This window comes from Lolium rigidum, chromosome 6 (assembly GCF_022539505.1).
Source record: "Lolium rigidum isolate FL_2022 chromosome 6, APGP_CSIRO_Lrig_0.1, whole genome shotgun sequence".
In the NCBI taxonomy this organism is placed as follows: domain Eukaryota; kingdom Viridiplantae; phylum Streptophyta; class Magnoliopsida; order Poales; family Poaceae; genus Lolium; species Lolium rigidum.
Genome location: NC_061513.1, coordinates 119,717,447 through 119,735,441, shown reverse-complemented (window position 1 = coordinate 119,735,441; position 17,995 = coordinate 119,717,447). Strand labels below are relative to the sequence as shown.

Genomic DNA, 17,995 nt, shown 5'->3' with positions numbered 1-17,995 from the left:
CACCGGAGGCTAGCTAGTTAGTGCATGAACTCAAAAGAGAAGAATCTCACATTGCTCCTCCCATCTTGTGTTGTCACCTATCTGCTTGCCGAAAGCTAGCCTAATGCGCATCGACTGGTTTGACAGGATCCAGACTGGGCTCCATCCCCTCGACTGATTGATTAATCAGTGATGTTTTTGTAGCTATTCGCGGCATCATAATCGCTTCCAGCTTTGAACAACGGTGGCGTGGCGGGGAATCTAGCGGCGGGCCTCCATGATTTAACCGTTTGGCGCGCCATTGTGTGCATCTACTCTGCTGCCGATCTCTATCTGAAAAGTTCATGGGTGGGTGGCAATGGCCCTAGCTAGAGACATGCATGGCCGGCGGACCCCGCCCGGCACGAAATTATTGGCTCGCCGGAGGGCGCGCGCAGGTGAGGCCGTACGCTTGCCCGAGAGGGACGGGGTGTACCATCTGCGTTGCCCCGTTGTGGATCCATCCCTGAATTATGAAGCCAACACGATCTATGACATGTTTTCAGCATCTTCTGCCACTCGCCAGGCATGTCCGGCCCACAACCACCCTAGCTGTATGTGGATGCAATCCTGTGAAATGAAACGCAAAACATTGCACCAGAAGTACGGGCATCACGGAAACGATGTGTGACCAGCAATAGCCAATAGACCAATAGTGTGAGTGTGAGGGCATCTCCAGTTTACGACCATGCCGTCCGACGCTAAATGCCTCGACGAACCACATGTCTGTCTCCACGGGCCCGCCTGGCAGCGGGCATGATGCCGCATTGCTTCAGCTGCGTTGCTTCGGGGCGCATCGCTTTCGACTGCGCGTGCCGCAGCTTTCGTCATCAATGATGCCTCGTATTCGGAGGCCACAACGGGTCTAACGGGCAGCGGTTGGCCTTTTGCGTCGCCATCAATGGCACGCGCCTTCGTGTCCCGCGCCCGCCCGTCCTTAAAAGGCCACGACAGCATCATTGCATCACCCGCACCTCCCTAGCCACGCTTGCACCCAAACAAACCGACAACACACCGTGCCGCCAAAATGGGCAAGAACAAGAACGACCACGAGCCAGGTTCGTCGCAGCCGAAGAGGAGAAGCAGCGGTTTAGGGTCCCTCTTCGTTCCTCCACCGCTTGGATGTTCTACCAGCATTGGATGCCGTGCGATGGTTGGGGCGACGTGCACCTGCCTGGCGGGTGGCGCCTCAGCAAGGCGCATGTGCCCATCCCGCCGGTGCAACTTTTCGGCCCGCAGCGGGAAGTAGAGATCGAGCGTCGGCGCGCCATCCTCCCACCTGATCTCCTCCACGCCCCTGACTTTGCCGTCGACTCCCCCATGTGGAACAACTACGACCACCGGCACATAGTGCTCGACAAGCGGCGGAAGGTCGGGTTCCTCAGCGACAAGGACTTCAATTTCAGCCACCCGCCATGGCCGCGGCGGGAATTGACACTGCGGTCACCTAGGCCGCGACATCCATCGTCTCTGCCGCAAGACGACTCGGAGGACTACGTTGCCAGTGTCTTCCACGCAATCCAAATGGTGCAATAGGAGGGCGAGCGGATCGAGTCGCCGGAGGAGCTGACCGAGGACACTGAAAGATTGTTGCACTAGCCAATTGAACCAAAAGTCCGAACTGATGGAAAGAGACTAGGCAGTGTATTTATATTCAACACTCTCTCTCACGTCTAGGCTATTTTAGTTCTTAGCGTGAGTTCGGTGTGGGTCGCAGAATCTTTTTTTCTTTTGTTTTTAAAACTGCGTGAGCAGGATCTTGAACTTGAGACCTCTTGGCTCTGATACCATGAAAGATTGCTGCACTAGCCACAAAAGTCCGAACTGATGGAAAGAGACTAGGCAGTGTATTTATATTCAACAGACACTATGACGTGGCTCGGCATCCTCATATCGAAGATGCCTCCATCATCGCCGCCGATGCTCGGTATTGGCATCGACCTCATGCCGATAGGCCGTCGAAGAAAGAGGCCTTCAACCGGCGCCGCAAGTACTCGGTGCCGCCTCCTACGCCCCAGTACTAGGCACTAGCGGACCCTCCACCTCCACCTCCACCACCGGCCGCACCGGCATATGCTCCGCCGTCGCCGAACTAGCCATGGGCGATCCCGGACGTTGTCGACCTAACCCGAGTGCCCAACGACGGCGAGGAGTAGGCCAGGGTTAGGGTTTTAGCATGCCATGGTCTTTTTATGTTTTCATGTTTTATATTTTTAACACTATATGAATTATTTTATTTAAAAAAAAAAGTGGGAATAGTGAAATGCATCTTCTGCTAGGGGCACCCCTAGACGCGGTCTTGGCCCGAAAGCCAATTTCGCGCCCGCGACCGAGACCCCAAAAAGGTATAGGAGCACCATAGCAGGTTATTTTCCTCGTGAAGAGTGTCTTTCTCTATCAGTCGCACGGGAAAAGCCATTGTTCTGTCTCTTCAAGTAATCAGGCGGGCAACAAGAAATGATCTCCGAGCCACTAGGCTTGATGGTTTTCTAGATCCCCTGCCGGCGTGCAAACACCTAGCAGAGATAGCCTGATAGGATGCTGCCTCAGTGCCTATGCCCACTTCACAAGCCAGGGGACCCCTTTGTCATGTCCTAAGCCAGAGGACGTGCTTGTTGTTTGGAGTGATGTAGGATCAAGAGGACATGGCATATTGGCATGGGCAAAGCAGGATCCTCCTCCCTTCCCGGTTTTGTGTGCAGTTCTGAGATAATTTCCGTAGTTCTAACCAGACTCAGAGTTGTGGAGCGCATAGTAACAAGTTATATGTCCCAGCAGCCCATAAGAAAAGAGGACCATAATCAGCACATGAATACGTCGACAAATGTGTTCCGTCAAAAGAATACATGACATGTGCCACTAACTACGGATGATATGCTAAGAACAGCAGTAATGGAAGATGTGGTTTGTGTTGCCACTGTAAGGTATTGATATAAGAAGTTTCAAACGAAGGCCACGCTAGCAAAACAGCTGAAAATTCAAGACAAGAGCAGAGCAGAAGCAAGTCTACTACTCTTGGCCACGACAAAGATTTCACAAATAGTAACTGCCAACCTCGGGATCGTCATGGCGAGAGACCTGCCAAAGTCCTAACAATCAATAATACCGTGGCATGAGAAAGAAAGAAAAAAGGAAAATATAGCGGATTGTATACCACGAAGGTCTCACCTAACAATTTGAGTACCAGAAAACCAGCACGATCTACAAGGTGCAGGCCAGTGCATACGGCTACGACAAGAACTTGCTTACCTAAACAGTCAAACCTGCCAAGGTTGCAACGAGCAGCGTTATTACAGATTTACAGTAATGAACATATCCCTTAATTTTAGCCTCTGCATGCCGCATCCTGGCCTAATAGGAGAGTATATGACTGAACCAACAATGCAAAATCAAAATGCATATGCTTCAGAGTACAGATTGCTTTTCCTAGTGACTGATGAACCTAGGGCAGTTTAAGAAGAATGAGATGCTATGGTCTAAAAAAAGAAGGACGATATGCTGGGCAAATCATGGCAGAATCAACACGAAATAGGTTGATTGTGTGACAGCCTGGGTTCGAAACAGGCTTACACCTAATCCCGCATTGGTTGTCCATACACTATCATGCAACTGATCATTTGCATTTTTCCCAACTCATGCAAAATGGTTAACCTATGATTAGTTGCTTTGGATCCCTTGGCTTTACATCTGGTGGTGCTCTATCTCCTTGGGCAATGTGAGACTATTCTCCCACATGTGCTCATGCATGCACCCCCTAATGGGCTACACTTGGGCCTAACTTCCCTGACTTGCCACAAATGGTTCTAATAAAAACAAAATGGAATATGAATATGCAATGGTGCAAAGCAGGAAAAGGGAGAACCTTCTTCCCTTGGAAGTTACAGTACCAACTGCCTAAACAGTAAACACATCATCTAGAGCCTACTAGGTGTTACTATAACGAAACCAATCAGATTCACAAAAAAAGGTGTACCCAGTGCCGAAAGCTCCCACACATTGTGGGGTCTGGGGAAGGGAATTCTAGGGAGCCTTTCCCTTGCTTTTCTTAATTATAGTAAGTGCACTAAATAATGATGTCAGCTCCACATTAGGACTCCAAGACCACAGCTACTCGAAGGATACAAAAGAAAGAAATGTGCATACCTGGTGTATGTTGTTACAGCGAGTAAAACGAAGTGCTTCAGAGAAGAAAACAAGGGTCTCAGGACTTGGACTTGACAAAGTACTGGGCTGTGCTAATTGAGCAGTCTGGCAATAGATTGTGCTAGTTGTACACAACTGAAAGCTGGTTCTGTCAATTCACTTCGGTTGCCACCAAACTCGTTATGTTCATGATGCAAAGCTCATCTCGGAGTATCTGAAAAATTGATGACAACGTGTATACTTGGTATTACTATTAACACATGATCCATTAACCTAATGAATTCTCATGATCTGAACCTACCTGCGAGGTTTGTTCTTGCGTTGCTGAAGTTCTTGATCTACAACCTCTACCAAAAAGGTAAAAATAAACATAAAGTCATGTAATTTGAGAACATGGAAAAAAATAGCGCGCTATTCTAACGCTAATAGCACGCTATAGCATATCTGCAGAGCCGACGCTACGCTATTTCGGCGCTATAGCGCGCTATTCGCGTTAATAGCACGCTATAGCATGCTAATAGCGTATTTTTAGACCCACGCTATTTTGTTATAGCGCGCTATTTTTTTCCTTGTTTGAGAATAAGAGCAGAGTACTAATTACCACTTAAACATTAGAAAGACTAAAAGAATTAAAAAAAACATAAAAGGAGATTTAGTGGTTTCACCTGGTATCTCATGGGAGTTCAATGAAACAGGAACATCAGTCACACTATGGTTTCTGCGTAGAGAAGAAACCCAGATCAGGCTATGGATACTCATCCTTCTTCTACTATACTTAGTTATTATTTGTCAAAAAGAAAGTACATGCAAGTTCAGAAAGCAAGCAAACACATCATGGAATGTGACTTGAAATAGTCAGACCGTTGCCAGATACTACATGGATAGAAAACCTCGAATCTGGAACAAACTAGCCAGAATGGAGAAAAGAAAAATACAACAGACACAAGGTAAAAACTTGCAAAAATTTGTGTGCTTGCCATTGGTGCCTAGAAAAGAATGGAACAAGCGGTAAACCAAGGAGAGGACTTTCCACCTCCCGTTTCCATTTTCCAATATCCAAGAAACCATGTACTGACTTGCTGTGCACGATACAATTTTTAAAACTGTTATACTGGAGTTCCCATGAAAGCAGCTCACAAAAGTACAACTTGCACAGGGAACACGAAAGTATAGAAAAATTGTAAGATGCTCCTGGACAGGTGGACCGTACGTTTGACATGATCCAAGAGTTCACATCCATCTTCCTCAAAGGAGGAAATGTTCTTTTGACCAGGGCTACAAAGGTCAATTACCCGTGGTAAAAAAGGAAGCAGGCAATGCCACAATACATTTGATCGAGACAGTGACCACAGTAGTATTAGTTTCTAGGTTTGGTAAATCGCCATCCATATAATTTTATTTGAAATATATGTAAACAGGTAATGCATGAGTTTTTGAACCAATTTTTAACAATCTTGCAACATTCAATATAGTCTAGATCTGATATTCAAATACGAATGTCACAATCGACTAACCTCACACTCATGAATGTTTATTTTTTCCCTTTCTGACAGAACAAAAAATGAACGAAAAGTAGTAATACAGCCTTGTACAGCCGTGGATACAAAGTAGTAACACATATATCATGCATACATACTGATGTTCCCTTGTGTCGTCCAGCCTTGACCAAAATACACGTAAAAAAGTATAATTGTCCCTTGATATATTGCTAGGGAGCAATTATATGCAATAGAAACTTTTCATTTTGAAAAAAGCAGGTCAAACCTTGCCATAAACAGCAAAATTATATGGCCAAATTTACCCTGATCAATGAACAGTCAAGATTAAAAACACCCCTTAAATCCCGGATGGCAAGCTGGAGCATCTTAAGAGAGCTCAAGATGATACAGGAAAAAATAGCTCTGAGATTAAGGTGTATCAAGCATGTTGTTATTGCAATTACACTGAAAACACCAAACTATTTAGCATTTATCTGATCAGGAAACCATTGTCCTTGGTACGCATTATTTTTCACACTTCAGATGTTAAACTCTGACTCAACTGATGTAACAGGAATTGCGGCTAGGAAAGCACCATCTAGTTGTCGCAAATGATACAACTACACAGGGGCGAACATGAAATCTGAAACCCTGTAATATAAAGGACAATGAAGCTAGAATTTTACCTTGAGGATACTGATGAAAATGAAAGTTGAGAAGGTTGAGGATAATAACTGCCAAGATAACAAGGATGATATGTTTCCCCAAAAGACCCAGCAGCACCAGACAATGTTGGCAGCCTAATTTCAATAATATAAAAAGAGATCAAATGTGGGTTTACGTCCAATATAAAGAATAAGACAGTGCAATCCAGCAATAGTTAAATGGATGCACTCAACTAAGTTCCTACCTATTGATTAAAAGCTCAGGCATATTCTGTAATTTTTAGAAACTACAAGGAGCATGTATACAACCATGCTTACGGCCTACCACAGTCACGCCACCATGTGTGTGCCCACAAGTGCACCCAGTAATATACTCAAGAATAATGTGGGTGCGTCAAAATATGACAGTCCTCAATGTCAGTATCCCAAGATTTAACCACATCTTGGCAAGAATGGATGGGAAGTGCCTAAAATTTCAAAATTTATCCTGAACTGAACACTGGCCAACTGCAACCGGCAGAACAGAACTAGTGCTAACAAGTTGTAAACCAAACACTGCAGTTATATATACTCCAACCTTTTTCTACTGCGAAAGTTTGAGAGAATTGTGTGAAAGAAATAGTCAGGTCAGGTCAGCCCATTACATAAAGTTGCCAACAAGCGCATTAACCTATCTGAATAACAAATGTGAGGATCCTATAAAATGGAATCAGACTGATTTTCAGACTAACTAGCTGGCCAATAACTACCTCGGAACCAACTAGTTCCATACAATGACGTTCTTCCTAGAGACCCCTGGCTTTGTCATATTCAGCTGCTATGTGAAGGAAAGGACATGACAGGAAGGCACATTGCCCATGTTGGATACTATACCCAGCACAGACAAGCCTTCAGCACTCCACAGATAAGTATTGACTGTGGATTGTGCTGGGAAGGAAATCCATTTATGGCATGGCAGACATGTGTAGGACATGCAGCTTGGCCCAAATAACAGAACTAATAAGACAACAAGTTTTTAAACCCATTTGTGTGCACCAGTAAGCAATACCAATCACAATTAGTTGTTGTCCACATGAAGAAATTAGACAATAACTTTTTAAGTAGTTATGAACAAAATTTCGAAATGGACTTCAGCTTCAATTTAAGGATATCAACCAGAAAGTGAAGCAATAGTTCTTCCGAAAGCTTCATAGAAAATTAAAAACCACGCACCAAGTCATGTGATTCATCTCAGAATTGCCACCAAGTTGGTGCGACAAACGTCCTGGTAAAGCCATACCAATTGAAGGAATATCAGGTCTGTTAGGATGCTGGCCGCTGAACTGCATAGCTACAGAGAGAATGCAATGAAAAGTTAGGATAACCGAGGATGTGCATGTCCATAGCCTCAAATAAGCACACTTCAGAACTTCAGAAGAAAACAAACAAGAGAGTACCTCGTTATATATATCATATAACAGTGCAGACAATGAGAACATAACACGTAGGGTAACAATAGCATGATACTCACAAGAAAAAAATGATACCAACCAAGATTCTGCATGAACCTACAAGGCTACAACTCCGCAAGTACGATGACACCTAGACCTAATCTTTATTCTGGAATGACCAAACCATATATCCCCTAAAGTTCTCTAGCAGCCAGGCTAGGATTGAAAAATTGGACTAATCCACTTCTGGAGCTCCAAATCTTAAAGAAGAAATCATTTGAGTTGTCAAATTCACACTAGGATGTTTAAAACTAATTCCTCCATCGAGGAAATTGAACTAATCTCATTATTATACAGAGTAAAAACAAAGTTCTATTGGTTGTGTCTTTAGGATTAAATTCATATATCCCAACAATTTACACTTTATGTTTTAAAAAAAACAATACACACCTGGCAATGCTGCTGGAGTACCAGGGAACCCTTGATCACCAAGAGCTTGACCACCGTCATGCGAAAAAGAAGCACTCACTGGTTCCTCCTTATCAGTTTGCCCTGTTACCACAGCAGGTGCTTCAGAATTCTTTGATCCAGGAGGCGGACTGGTCTCTGCATCTTCAGTTGAACTTGTCGATGTAGCTTGTGGATGAGACTGAATGTTGTTTGTGCTGACAATGTTTTGATGAAATATCTGAGTAGATGCCCTTTGTCTCGGTTGGAGTTGCTGAACTGACCTTTGCTGATAGACTGCATCACTGAATTCAGTATCATATCCAGTTGCTTGACTAGTTGAAGAAAATCTGTTCTTTGCAGACTCACCATTGTTCAAACCACCTCCTTGGTCCCTGGATTTTGAATATTGGCTGTAGTTGTTTGATGTTGATACAGATGAATGAGAACCAAGGCTGGGCATGGCTTTTATGGAAACTGTACTAACAGAATCAACAGCATTTTCATGCCCACCAGATGGAACAAAAGGCTTCACCCCCAAAACAGGACGATATTGTGTTTTCAGAGAATTATGTGCCATATGAACGGAGGTTGTGAAGAGTTTACTAAAAATTGCAGGTGGCGCTTTTCTTCTTTGAATTAAGGGGAGTTCTTCCTTCAAAGGAATATCTTGCTCATTCTGCAAATCTGAAGTCCGATAATAGCACTTTCCCTCACCTGCACTGGAACAAGCCTCTTCATTCTGTGATCTGGAATATGTCCTATCAGACATAGACAACAATATCATTAGTTCTAAATTCTGCAAGTAATAGCAACAGAAGGAGAAAATAAATTTCCATATACCTATTTCTTTGCACCGAAGAGATTCCAAAAGTACTCTTCCAGTGAGGTTGGTAGGGCCTAGATGGTTTCCCTCTGTAAACATTTGGTTCATAACCTATAGCATTCACATGATAGGTACGAGGTTCTCTTCGGGCATTATCAAAGTTCTCGTCATAGTAGGAGTGGAATTTTCTTGGAACACTTCTGTAGTTCTTAGAATTGTCATAGGAAGTGTGGGCTTCATTTGGAAACCTGTTATAGTTGTTGCTGCTTTCGTAGCGAGTAAGGGAGCTCTTTGGGATATACTTGTAGTCTGCCCTGTTACCATGATAGTATGATGGTGATTTGGTTCCTTCAAGATAACCATGGTTAACACCATGAGTTCTATCACCAGCCCATGGTCCAAAAGGAATTGCAGGCCTCCTTGTCTAAAAGTACAACATCGGCACAAACCAAAGCAACCAAGTCAGGAAGAATACTATACAATAGATAGATAGATAGATAGGGGTGAAAGGCGTAATACGCACATTGTCATGCTGAACATCATGGATATTTATCTCATCAAACAGATCATGCACCCACACACTGTCATCTTTCGGATGCCTTAACTTTTGGCCACCGAAAAACTCCCTGGATTAATAACATGTATATATTAGGCAGACATTATGGGCCAAAATTCGTAGTTGAGTAGATATCTATTGGAGAAGGGAAACAAATTGAGACTAACAATGCCCAGGAACCTGTGCCAAGCAGTCGATGGCCATGAGTAACAAATGCAATTACATACGAGGCTGTAAAATGCAATTAGATATAAAGTTGTACTGATTTTTTCATGGCAAACATGTATGCCAAGCAGCTAATGACAGGGAGTATGTTCAAACTCTTACAACAAGCAGCACTTTGCGGCATACATGCTCCACCTAGACGGTATTACATGATTTTCCCTTTACCTTACTCTACAATCGTGAAATAATTCCTTTTTTTTTTGCCTTGGAACACTGTAATTCCATTAAATTTGAACGGTAGAATCACCGTACAGAGCCCTGCTTACATCAACAGGAACCTGATCTAACCACACTTGGTGTTCATTTGACACCCCATTCAGGCCTAACGTTGCCAAATGCCAGTTCATGGGCAGGCTTATTACACACACGGGGTACAAAGACGACTAGGTGCTCAATAAATTCAGTTTGTAGCAGAAATTTAACTTCACGGAAGAGGACTCCCAACTCCGCTAGGTCATATTCAGAAGACGTAATTGCTCTTGCGATGAAACAATTCAATCACTCTAAATATGCAGGTGGTCCCATTAGCTAGGATGCTTCGCAGTGTTTCACTCAAGAGAGTCAATTTGATTGAAAATCGTGGCTGAAACTAAATGCGAGATCTGTACAGAAGAGGCTTCTAACTAGCGGCACTGTCAGAGAATTCAGATGAACAGCGCGCGGAAGAGGAAGCAAACCAGTGGAAGATGAACAATAGGCTCGAACCTCTGGCGGGGTCGGCTGTGGTTTTCCTTGTCGTGGAAGCGATCATCGTGCATGAAGAAGGCACCAATCCTCGGCTCGGCCTCGGCGTAGGGCTCCTTCTTCGCCTTGTCCTCTCCGTCCGCTGCGGCTCCCCCTTCGCCTGCGCCTCCTCCTCCTCCTCCTCCTCGTACTTCCCCTCGTCCGCCACTTCCTTGGCATCTCCACCACCACCACCACGGTCTGCGCCGAAATCCTCTTGCGACCCCTGGCATTTCTCAGAACCCTCGTCTTCGTCGTACAACTCGGCGGCGCCCTGCCCGTCGGAGTCGGAATCGGAGCCGCCCACCGTCGACGGCGGCGGCGAGCCCCTTCCGCCGCCGCCGCCGCCGCCGCCGCCGCCGCTGTCGTCGTCGTCGTCGCTCGCCTCCGCGCGACGCCTCAACGCCAGGACGGGCGAGTCGTCGACGTCGCTCACGTACTCCTCCTCCGCCGCCGCCTTGTCGTTTTCAGCCATGAGCAGGAATGGGTTCAGTGGAGGGGGCAGCGAGCGGAGCGGGCTCAGCGCTAATTGGGCGAGGATGCTAGGGGTTCAAGCTAGGGTTTGAGGGAATCTGGAATGTTCGAGAGGTTTCTCGGCCTCCCTTGCTGTTCTGCACTTGTGCTTTCACCTTTTTCTGATCGATCAGCTTCTTTTGTGTGGGGAAAGAGAAGGTCATTAACTGATGGGTTGTTCAAATCCAGCGATATCGAAACTGACAAGTGGGTTGTGGGCTGGCCGTGATGGAATTTGCTGGTGGGTGCCCACATGCCATCCATACTACACCTAGTATGTGTGCCAAATCCCTCAAAAACATAAAAGGTATGTGTGCCAAACTAATTTGGTCTATGTTTGTTTCAAAAAAAAAAAATTTGGTCTATGTTAAAACGGCGAAACTTTTTTTAGTCAAAGCCACCACGACAATTTTATTAGAAATTAAGCCACAATTACATCGTCTAGTAGTTTGCTCGGAAGAAAATCCTATACGACCGGGTCATATAGGGCAAAGCGCTGGACCACCTTTCCCGAGCGACACCTAGCACGCCGAATCTCAATGCAACGGCCCCTAATTCTTCATGTCAAAAAAATCCTCATCTCTCATTGCGAAGGACTCCCCTGTCGGCATGTTCTGTCCCCGCAATAACAGTCCACCGGCGAGGATGTAGATCACCCCCCAAAGTCCCAAGCGCTCCACTCCACCCTGCTTCTCCCCCGGTCATCCTCGGTCAAGGAGACCTGGCATCTCGCCCGCGTGAAGCAACCATCGCGCTCTTCCTAGAGCCTCCCTCGGCGGCGCCGCTCGTAGGACTGCCGGCCGACCGGCCGATTTGTTTTGCCCCGTCGGATTTGCTGCGCAATTCTTGCTTCGCTGGAGAAATCATTCTTTGGATGCCACTCCATGAGAAGTTGTTTCTATGTTAATTTTTGTTCTAGATTTTGTTCTCCTTCGCCGGAAGCGAACTGCCGAGGCATGGAGTGTGATCTTCTACCGTTGGGGAGAGAAACATGAACGACTCGTCGGCCGATGGTGCCCGTGGCTGCAGAGCAGGCACCAGAATCGCGGTGAAAGAAGTGGATTTGGGATTGCAATGAGATTCAGTTTGCTACGTGTCGCTCTGGGAAGGTGGTCCAGCGCTTTGGCCTATACGACCCGGTCGTATAGGATTTCCTTCCAGTTTGCTCACTATACAGCAGGTACGAGGCTCATCGACCCAGTTACAAGAATTTTTAGATTCAAAACAAAACCTAGCAAGAGTATGATAAATTGAATGGAGTACTATTTTATTAACTCATCTTACCCTCTTATAATTTTTTTTCAAGCCCATAATGAGCAGCCCGATTCTCTGGTTCTCTCCCCAACCGAGTCACAAGTAGTGTAGCTTGTGTGGCCCCAATTTTTGCGGAGCTCGTATTTCCGGTAATTTTGACTTGATGTTGATTAAGTGTTGGTGTTTTGTAGATGCACATCAGGCGGTTGCTCGAGATGCTCCGCGGTGAATGCATCTTTCGATGAGGAGTTTTACGAGATGTAGCAGATCATGGTTGTTGCGGCCTACATCCTCCATGAGCACCATGCCAAGCATATACCGATGCACCGGGGCTCAATGAAGAGGAGGAGGGCCAACGTCCTGCGCAACCGAGTCGGTGGGCATGTCCGGCTGTACAAAGACTACTTCCACCTCACAGATCCGGTGTACAAGAAGCACATGTTCCGGCGCCGCTACTGGATGTTAGGAGACCTATTCATGGTCATTTTACAGGGCATCAGAGACTATGACCCCCTACTTTCAATGCAAGCCCGATACCGCTGGTAAGTTATGCTTCACCTCTGTAACTACTTCTATCGAAAAACAGAAACAAAAAAAGTGATGTAACAAGAATTGCAGTTAGCAAAGCATCATTAGTAGTCGCAAATGATACAACTACACATGAAACAATAATGCAAAGCTAGAATCCGAAACTCTGTAATACACACACGAGCAGGTACAATTGCCGAGTAAACGGCAAAAGTGCACCAAATACATTAAAAATCAAATTATATCAGTGCAAACACGAGTACACTTATATAGACACCCCTAATTATAACCATACTAGTATTGAAAGTACGAAAGAAAAAATTCACGAAACTTATCAACATGGAGCTAGTTTTGAAGATCTCGATGCGAGGATCTCAAAATGAAAACGGTTCATAATTTGGACTTACAATTCTCAAGATATTTCATTTTGAAAAAAAAAATCTAAGAAAAAAGTGAAAACCTGAGACAACCCACCCTTCTCTGTCCTTCTCTCTCCACCCTCATCCTCACCTTGCTTCCCTTTACGACACATGATGAGCAGGGAGACCACTTCCTAGAAATTCTCTAACACCACAACGCGCCATTTATGATGTGCAAAAAGGGTTGCCTTTCCTTCCCGAAAGTTGCCTTTTTTTAGAGATTTCGGAGCTTGCTTGGTTTCCTATGATTTTCAAACATGCCTTAGAGAGCCAAATTAAGCCTATTTGGTTGCCAAGTAAAAAATAATAATTTGCGCAACATGCTTCTTAAACCAACACTACTGGAAAAATGGTGTTGTCGTGCAATAAATCTTTGCCGTGAGCACATGCACGGCAAAGAGATCTTTGCTGTGGGCAGGAACCAGCACGCACGGCAAAGGAACTTTGCACGGTAACCTCTGAAGGTAGCGCACGGCAACGAAACGCTGCACGACATAGACTGAAGACAGCGCACGGCAAAGAAATATCGACGGCAACGACCAAACACGCCGCACGGCAAAGAAATACTGCACGGCAAAAGCGATGGGCATTGCCGTGGCACATCCTTTGCCGTGCGAGCAGCTAGGTTGCACGGCAACGTTGCCTTTGCCGTGCGTTTATTTCTTTGCCGTGCGCCAACAGGTATTTTCTTTATTTTTCTTTCTATTTTATTTCATCTAATACTTTATTTTTTTAATTAGTTTTACTTTTTAATGACTATTTATTAGTGTTACTTAAAAAAATGTGCAATACAAAATTACTCTCCATATTCATCCCTCCACATGTATCAGGGTTTCGGAGCAATTCGCGCTTCGAAAAATCTGCTAAGTGTTATCACCCAAATGTGAGGAAGGTCACATCGGGGAGCTACTTTTGTACCATTACACCTTCCACCACACTTTCACACATATTATAGTTCCACGTGTAAGATTTGGTGGGATTCCGGTGCTCCGACGGTCGTTCTCCTCCTCCCCCCCCGAAAACAACGGTATGTGTGCCCCGGCGGGTCAACCCCCCTAGATTTCTCTGTGCGAGGGTGTACCAATGTACTTTTTCATGTTTTAGATTTGTTTAGGACATATACACATGGAAAACCAAGATTGGGACTGTTTGACACATGGTAGCCTCCGTCATACCCGCAACTAGAGCCATTATCACACGAGAGTGTGCCTGATCTACTGGTTAGGGTTAGGATTTAGGGGTAGGGCTAGGGTTTAGGGTCAAGGTTAGTGTGTTAGGTATAGGTTTAGGGTTTTGGGTTAGGGTTAGGATTTATGATGCAGGGTTTTGCAGCTCCCGTGTCAGCATGACAACGTCTTTGCCGTGCAAAATTTGCGATGCACACGGCAATGATATCGTTGCCATCGGATTGTTTGCCGTGCGACTACGCACGGCAAACCCTTTACCGGGCAAATAGGGCCATCGCACGACAACGTCGTGTTTTCCCGTAGTGCAACACATGCCCATGAGGAGGGACGCTCACATCGGCGATTTTACCGGGCCCAACTCCCATCGCATGGTTCCGTGTGTGCATGCAACTATGGAACGCTTTGCAAGTATTGTCTTTAATATAACAAAGTACTTAGTTCTTTTTGATCGTACAACCATGTTTCCATCTGAGATAAGTTTTAAATTAAAAAATGCATATCGATGTTGTGATTTCATTCCCCTGACCAGTTCCTACTTTTTGAAAAAAAAAATCGTGTTCATGTTTGGAGCTTTTTAGATGAATGTTGCCAAAATTTTCACATGTGGTCGATGTTTTGAAATTTCTTTTGATGAGTAGCTTTATCTTTCCGTTTCACACATCTTTTGTGTTGTACGAAAATGTATATACATTTGTCTAGGAGCATCGTAATGGAAAACTTACAACACAATTTTTTGGGAAACGACGAGATGAAATGTAACATCCCAACCTTGTTATCTTGAATAAATGAGTATTCATGAGCATTGCATGCATATAGTTTGCATTTAAGCAAAATTTGCATCTCCATTTTCAATTATGCAAATCCCTCTCTATTTCTTTCTCACTCAAATTCTCTCAAGTTTTGAAAATTAGGCCACATGGAATTGTTGTTATTCAATAAGGCCATGTGTGTTTATTATTCTCTAGAAAAAATTTGAGTTTCAAACAAAATTCAAAACAGATTTGAAATTGGTTTTGAAAAGAGAAACAAAAATCAGAAAAAGAAAAGGGAAAAAAATAGAGGGAGAAACCCCTCTCTTCCTCTCCCTGGGCGCAGCCCATCTCCTTTCCCCTTCTCTTCTCTCTGGCTCGGCCCAGGTGGCCCAACAGCAAACCCACCACCAGCCCAAACTTCGCCCAGGGGGGTTTTTGCTAAATGTTCATCTTCTCCCCGCCGACCGAAGCTGCTGCCTGGCTGCTCGCCGGCCACCCGATGGCCTGGCCGGCCAGGATCATCTCCGCCGCCCCCGGCAGCCTACAAGTACCTTCGCCGCCGCCGCCCCGAACCCTAGCCCTCTTTTTCCCCTTCCCCCACGCTCTCCCGCGCCCTCCCAGAGCTAACCCTAGCTCACAGACGCCGGCCCTGCCCCGCTCGATTCCGGCGCCAGCGAGCTCCCCCGGACACCGCCGACCCCGCCGTCGCGCTCCTGGTGAGCTGCTGCTCCTCCCCATGCCCTCGCCTTGGCCCCTCTCCCTCCCTAGCGCCGCCGCCACGAGGCACCTGCCCCGGCCGCCGCAGAGGCTCGCCGTCGGCCGTGCTCCGGCGGCTAATAATGGGCGGCGCCACCGCCAATCGCTTCCTTGCGTCGCCCCGCGTTGATTGCCCCTGGCCACGCGCGCGATTGTGGCCCGAGTCGCCGGATTGATGCCCACCTGCGAGCTCAAGGTCGCACTGACGTCAGCATGACGTCAGCGTGACGCAGTAATTGTTTTTCCATTTTCCAGTATTTCATTTCTGTATTTCTGTCAATAGAAAAATAATGACAGGTGGACCCCATCTGTCAGGATTTTAATAATTTAGTAAATATTTTAGAAAAGAATAAAATTATGACACATGGGTCCAACTTTATTATTATTTATATAATTTTCTGAAATTGATTTAAAATGAATTAAACTTGGGAAATTCATAATTAATTCATTTTAAATCAGAAAAATATGAAATTATATATCAAAATGATCAAAAAACATTTCCTAATTGTTTATCAATGTTTCATACATGCTTGAACCAATTAAATGTGGAGCCTTAGTAGAAACCCTAAATCGACCCCTCTCATGTGCCGGAGTCGATGCCGAACCCCTCTTTTTCAGTCGATGCACCTAGGGTTAACCGAACCCCTTTAATATGACATGTCATCATATTGTATGTGCATTGCATTGTACCTTGTCTTGATTGTGCTCTTCCTTTCCGGTATTTGGTTCTTCTCGATAGGGACCGAACGCGAACCTGAGATCAACGCCACCGAAGAGCAGCATCAGTACAACGAGGGACAAGGCAAGCCCTAACCTGGTTCATATATGGTTTCGAAATGCTTTTACTTCTGGTTCTTACATATTGCATCCGCTTCAAATATGTTTTATCGGCAGTTGTAGATACCCTATGTGTGCATATTCCATCCTTGTAGCCCAGAGTTCCCGATCCACCGCTCCCAGCAAAACTAGGTCTGAGCTTGTTCGCATCGCTAGAGCCGTATATGTGTTATGCTTAGCCATGCTTAGCTATTGAAGTCTGATCCATCCGGTTGATGAATCAGAGCTACGAATGAACCTAGTTTGATAGGATGACGTGGTAAGATCAGTGATGATGTTAATAAACATGCTAAAGGCTTGGATGGGCCGCCACATGGGGATGTGGTGATTTGACTCGTTCTCGCCGATACTAGGATGTGATGACCCAGCGTACCACTGCATGGTGTAGTACACAAGTCGTTGACATAACACAAGTGAAACACCGTTCCACCCATATTACATCTCTCAGAGTGGTACAACAGAAACATATGCGAGTCCAAGGTATGTCTATAGAAGTACACATGAGTCTGTTTACATAAGATCAACACAACCTCCTACTTTACAGTGAGGTAAAACTTCAAATAAAGCTCCAGAAGAACGACTCGTAGTCTATCTTATTGCTAACTCAAGTTTAAGAGCTAATTGGCTTGCTATAGAACTCTAGCTACTTAGGTGCTAGGATTAGGGAAAGATTCCCTTCTATTACTAGTCTAGGTTTCCATTATAACTGATGCAGAAGTTGACTCCATTGACTTCTTTGATTGGATTCTTCAACTTGTTGCAGTTGACTCCTTTGTCTTCGAGTTCCACGGTAGTTTCTCCTCCGGTGCATTGCTCTAAGAAGGGGGTTCAAACGAGATAGAATGAGTACGAGCGTACTCAGCAAGTTCATATTAGGAAATATGTGTATCATGCACTAGCTACAGCCATAGACCAGAAAGTCATAGGCCAATGCAAGTTTTTGTAAACATTTCTTCAAAAGGTTTATTTTATTCTCGAAAACTATGCCCGTCGCTCTTCACAGGTTGACCGAACTTCGTGGAGTTCCTTTCTCGCCGCGTTCGCAGCTCCCTTCCCGAACAGGGAGTGACAGCCACAATTTGATACACTCTGCAGAGGTGCGTTACTTTTCCCACAAGAGATCTCACCCTTTTTGCCATCCGCGAGGACTTGCCCCCGTTCACACTTCCTTTGGTGTGAGGCCAGGTATAAAGATCCAAGCCCACACCGCCTTCTCCGCGACTGCAAACCCACCCTTT

The 17,995-nt window shown here is 45.3% G+C and overlaps 1 protein-coding gene across 1 annotated transcript; it reads right to left on the bottom strand.

Moving 5' to 3' along the window:
• Positions 1-2,773: 2,773 nt before the first annotated feature.
• LOC124663208 (protein MLN51 homolog) lies at positions 2,774-10,744 on the bottom strand. The gene is made up of 12 exons (XM_047200934.1): positions 10,494-10,744; positions 9,531-9,633; positions 9,025-9,431; positions 8,551-8,942; positions 8,185-8,478; positions 7,517-7,634; positions 6,326-6,439; positions 4,827-4,879; positions 4,463-4,508; positions 4,162-4,375; positions 3,187-3,281; positions 2,774-3,096 (listed from the first exon to the last, which is right to left on the bottom strand). The coding sequence occupies exons 1-10, from the start codon at positions 10,742-10,744 to the stop codon at positions 4,348-4,350; spliced, it is 1,806 nt and encodes a 601-aa protein (XP_047056890.1). The 3' UTR covers positions 2,774-3,096; positions 3,187-3,281; positions 4,162-4,347.
• Between the last annotated feature and the right edge of the window lie 7,251 nt (positions 10,745-17,995).

Excerpts from the sequence above, each read along its gene's own strand:
- LOC124663208 (XM_047200934.1), bottom strand. The coding sequence starts at position 10,744 with ATGCCAGGGGTCGCAAGAGGATTTCGGCGCAGACCGTGGTGGTGGTGG. Across the intron at positions 8,943-9,024 it reads TCTTCGGTGCAAAGAAATAG|GACATATTCCAGATCACAGA; the intron begins GTATATGGAAAT and ends TATGTCTGATAG. Across the intron at positions 6,440-7,516 it reads GAGATGAATCACATGACTTG|GCTGCCAACATTGTCTGGTG; the intron begins GTGCGTGGTTTT and ends TATTGAAATTAG.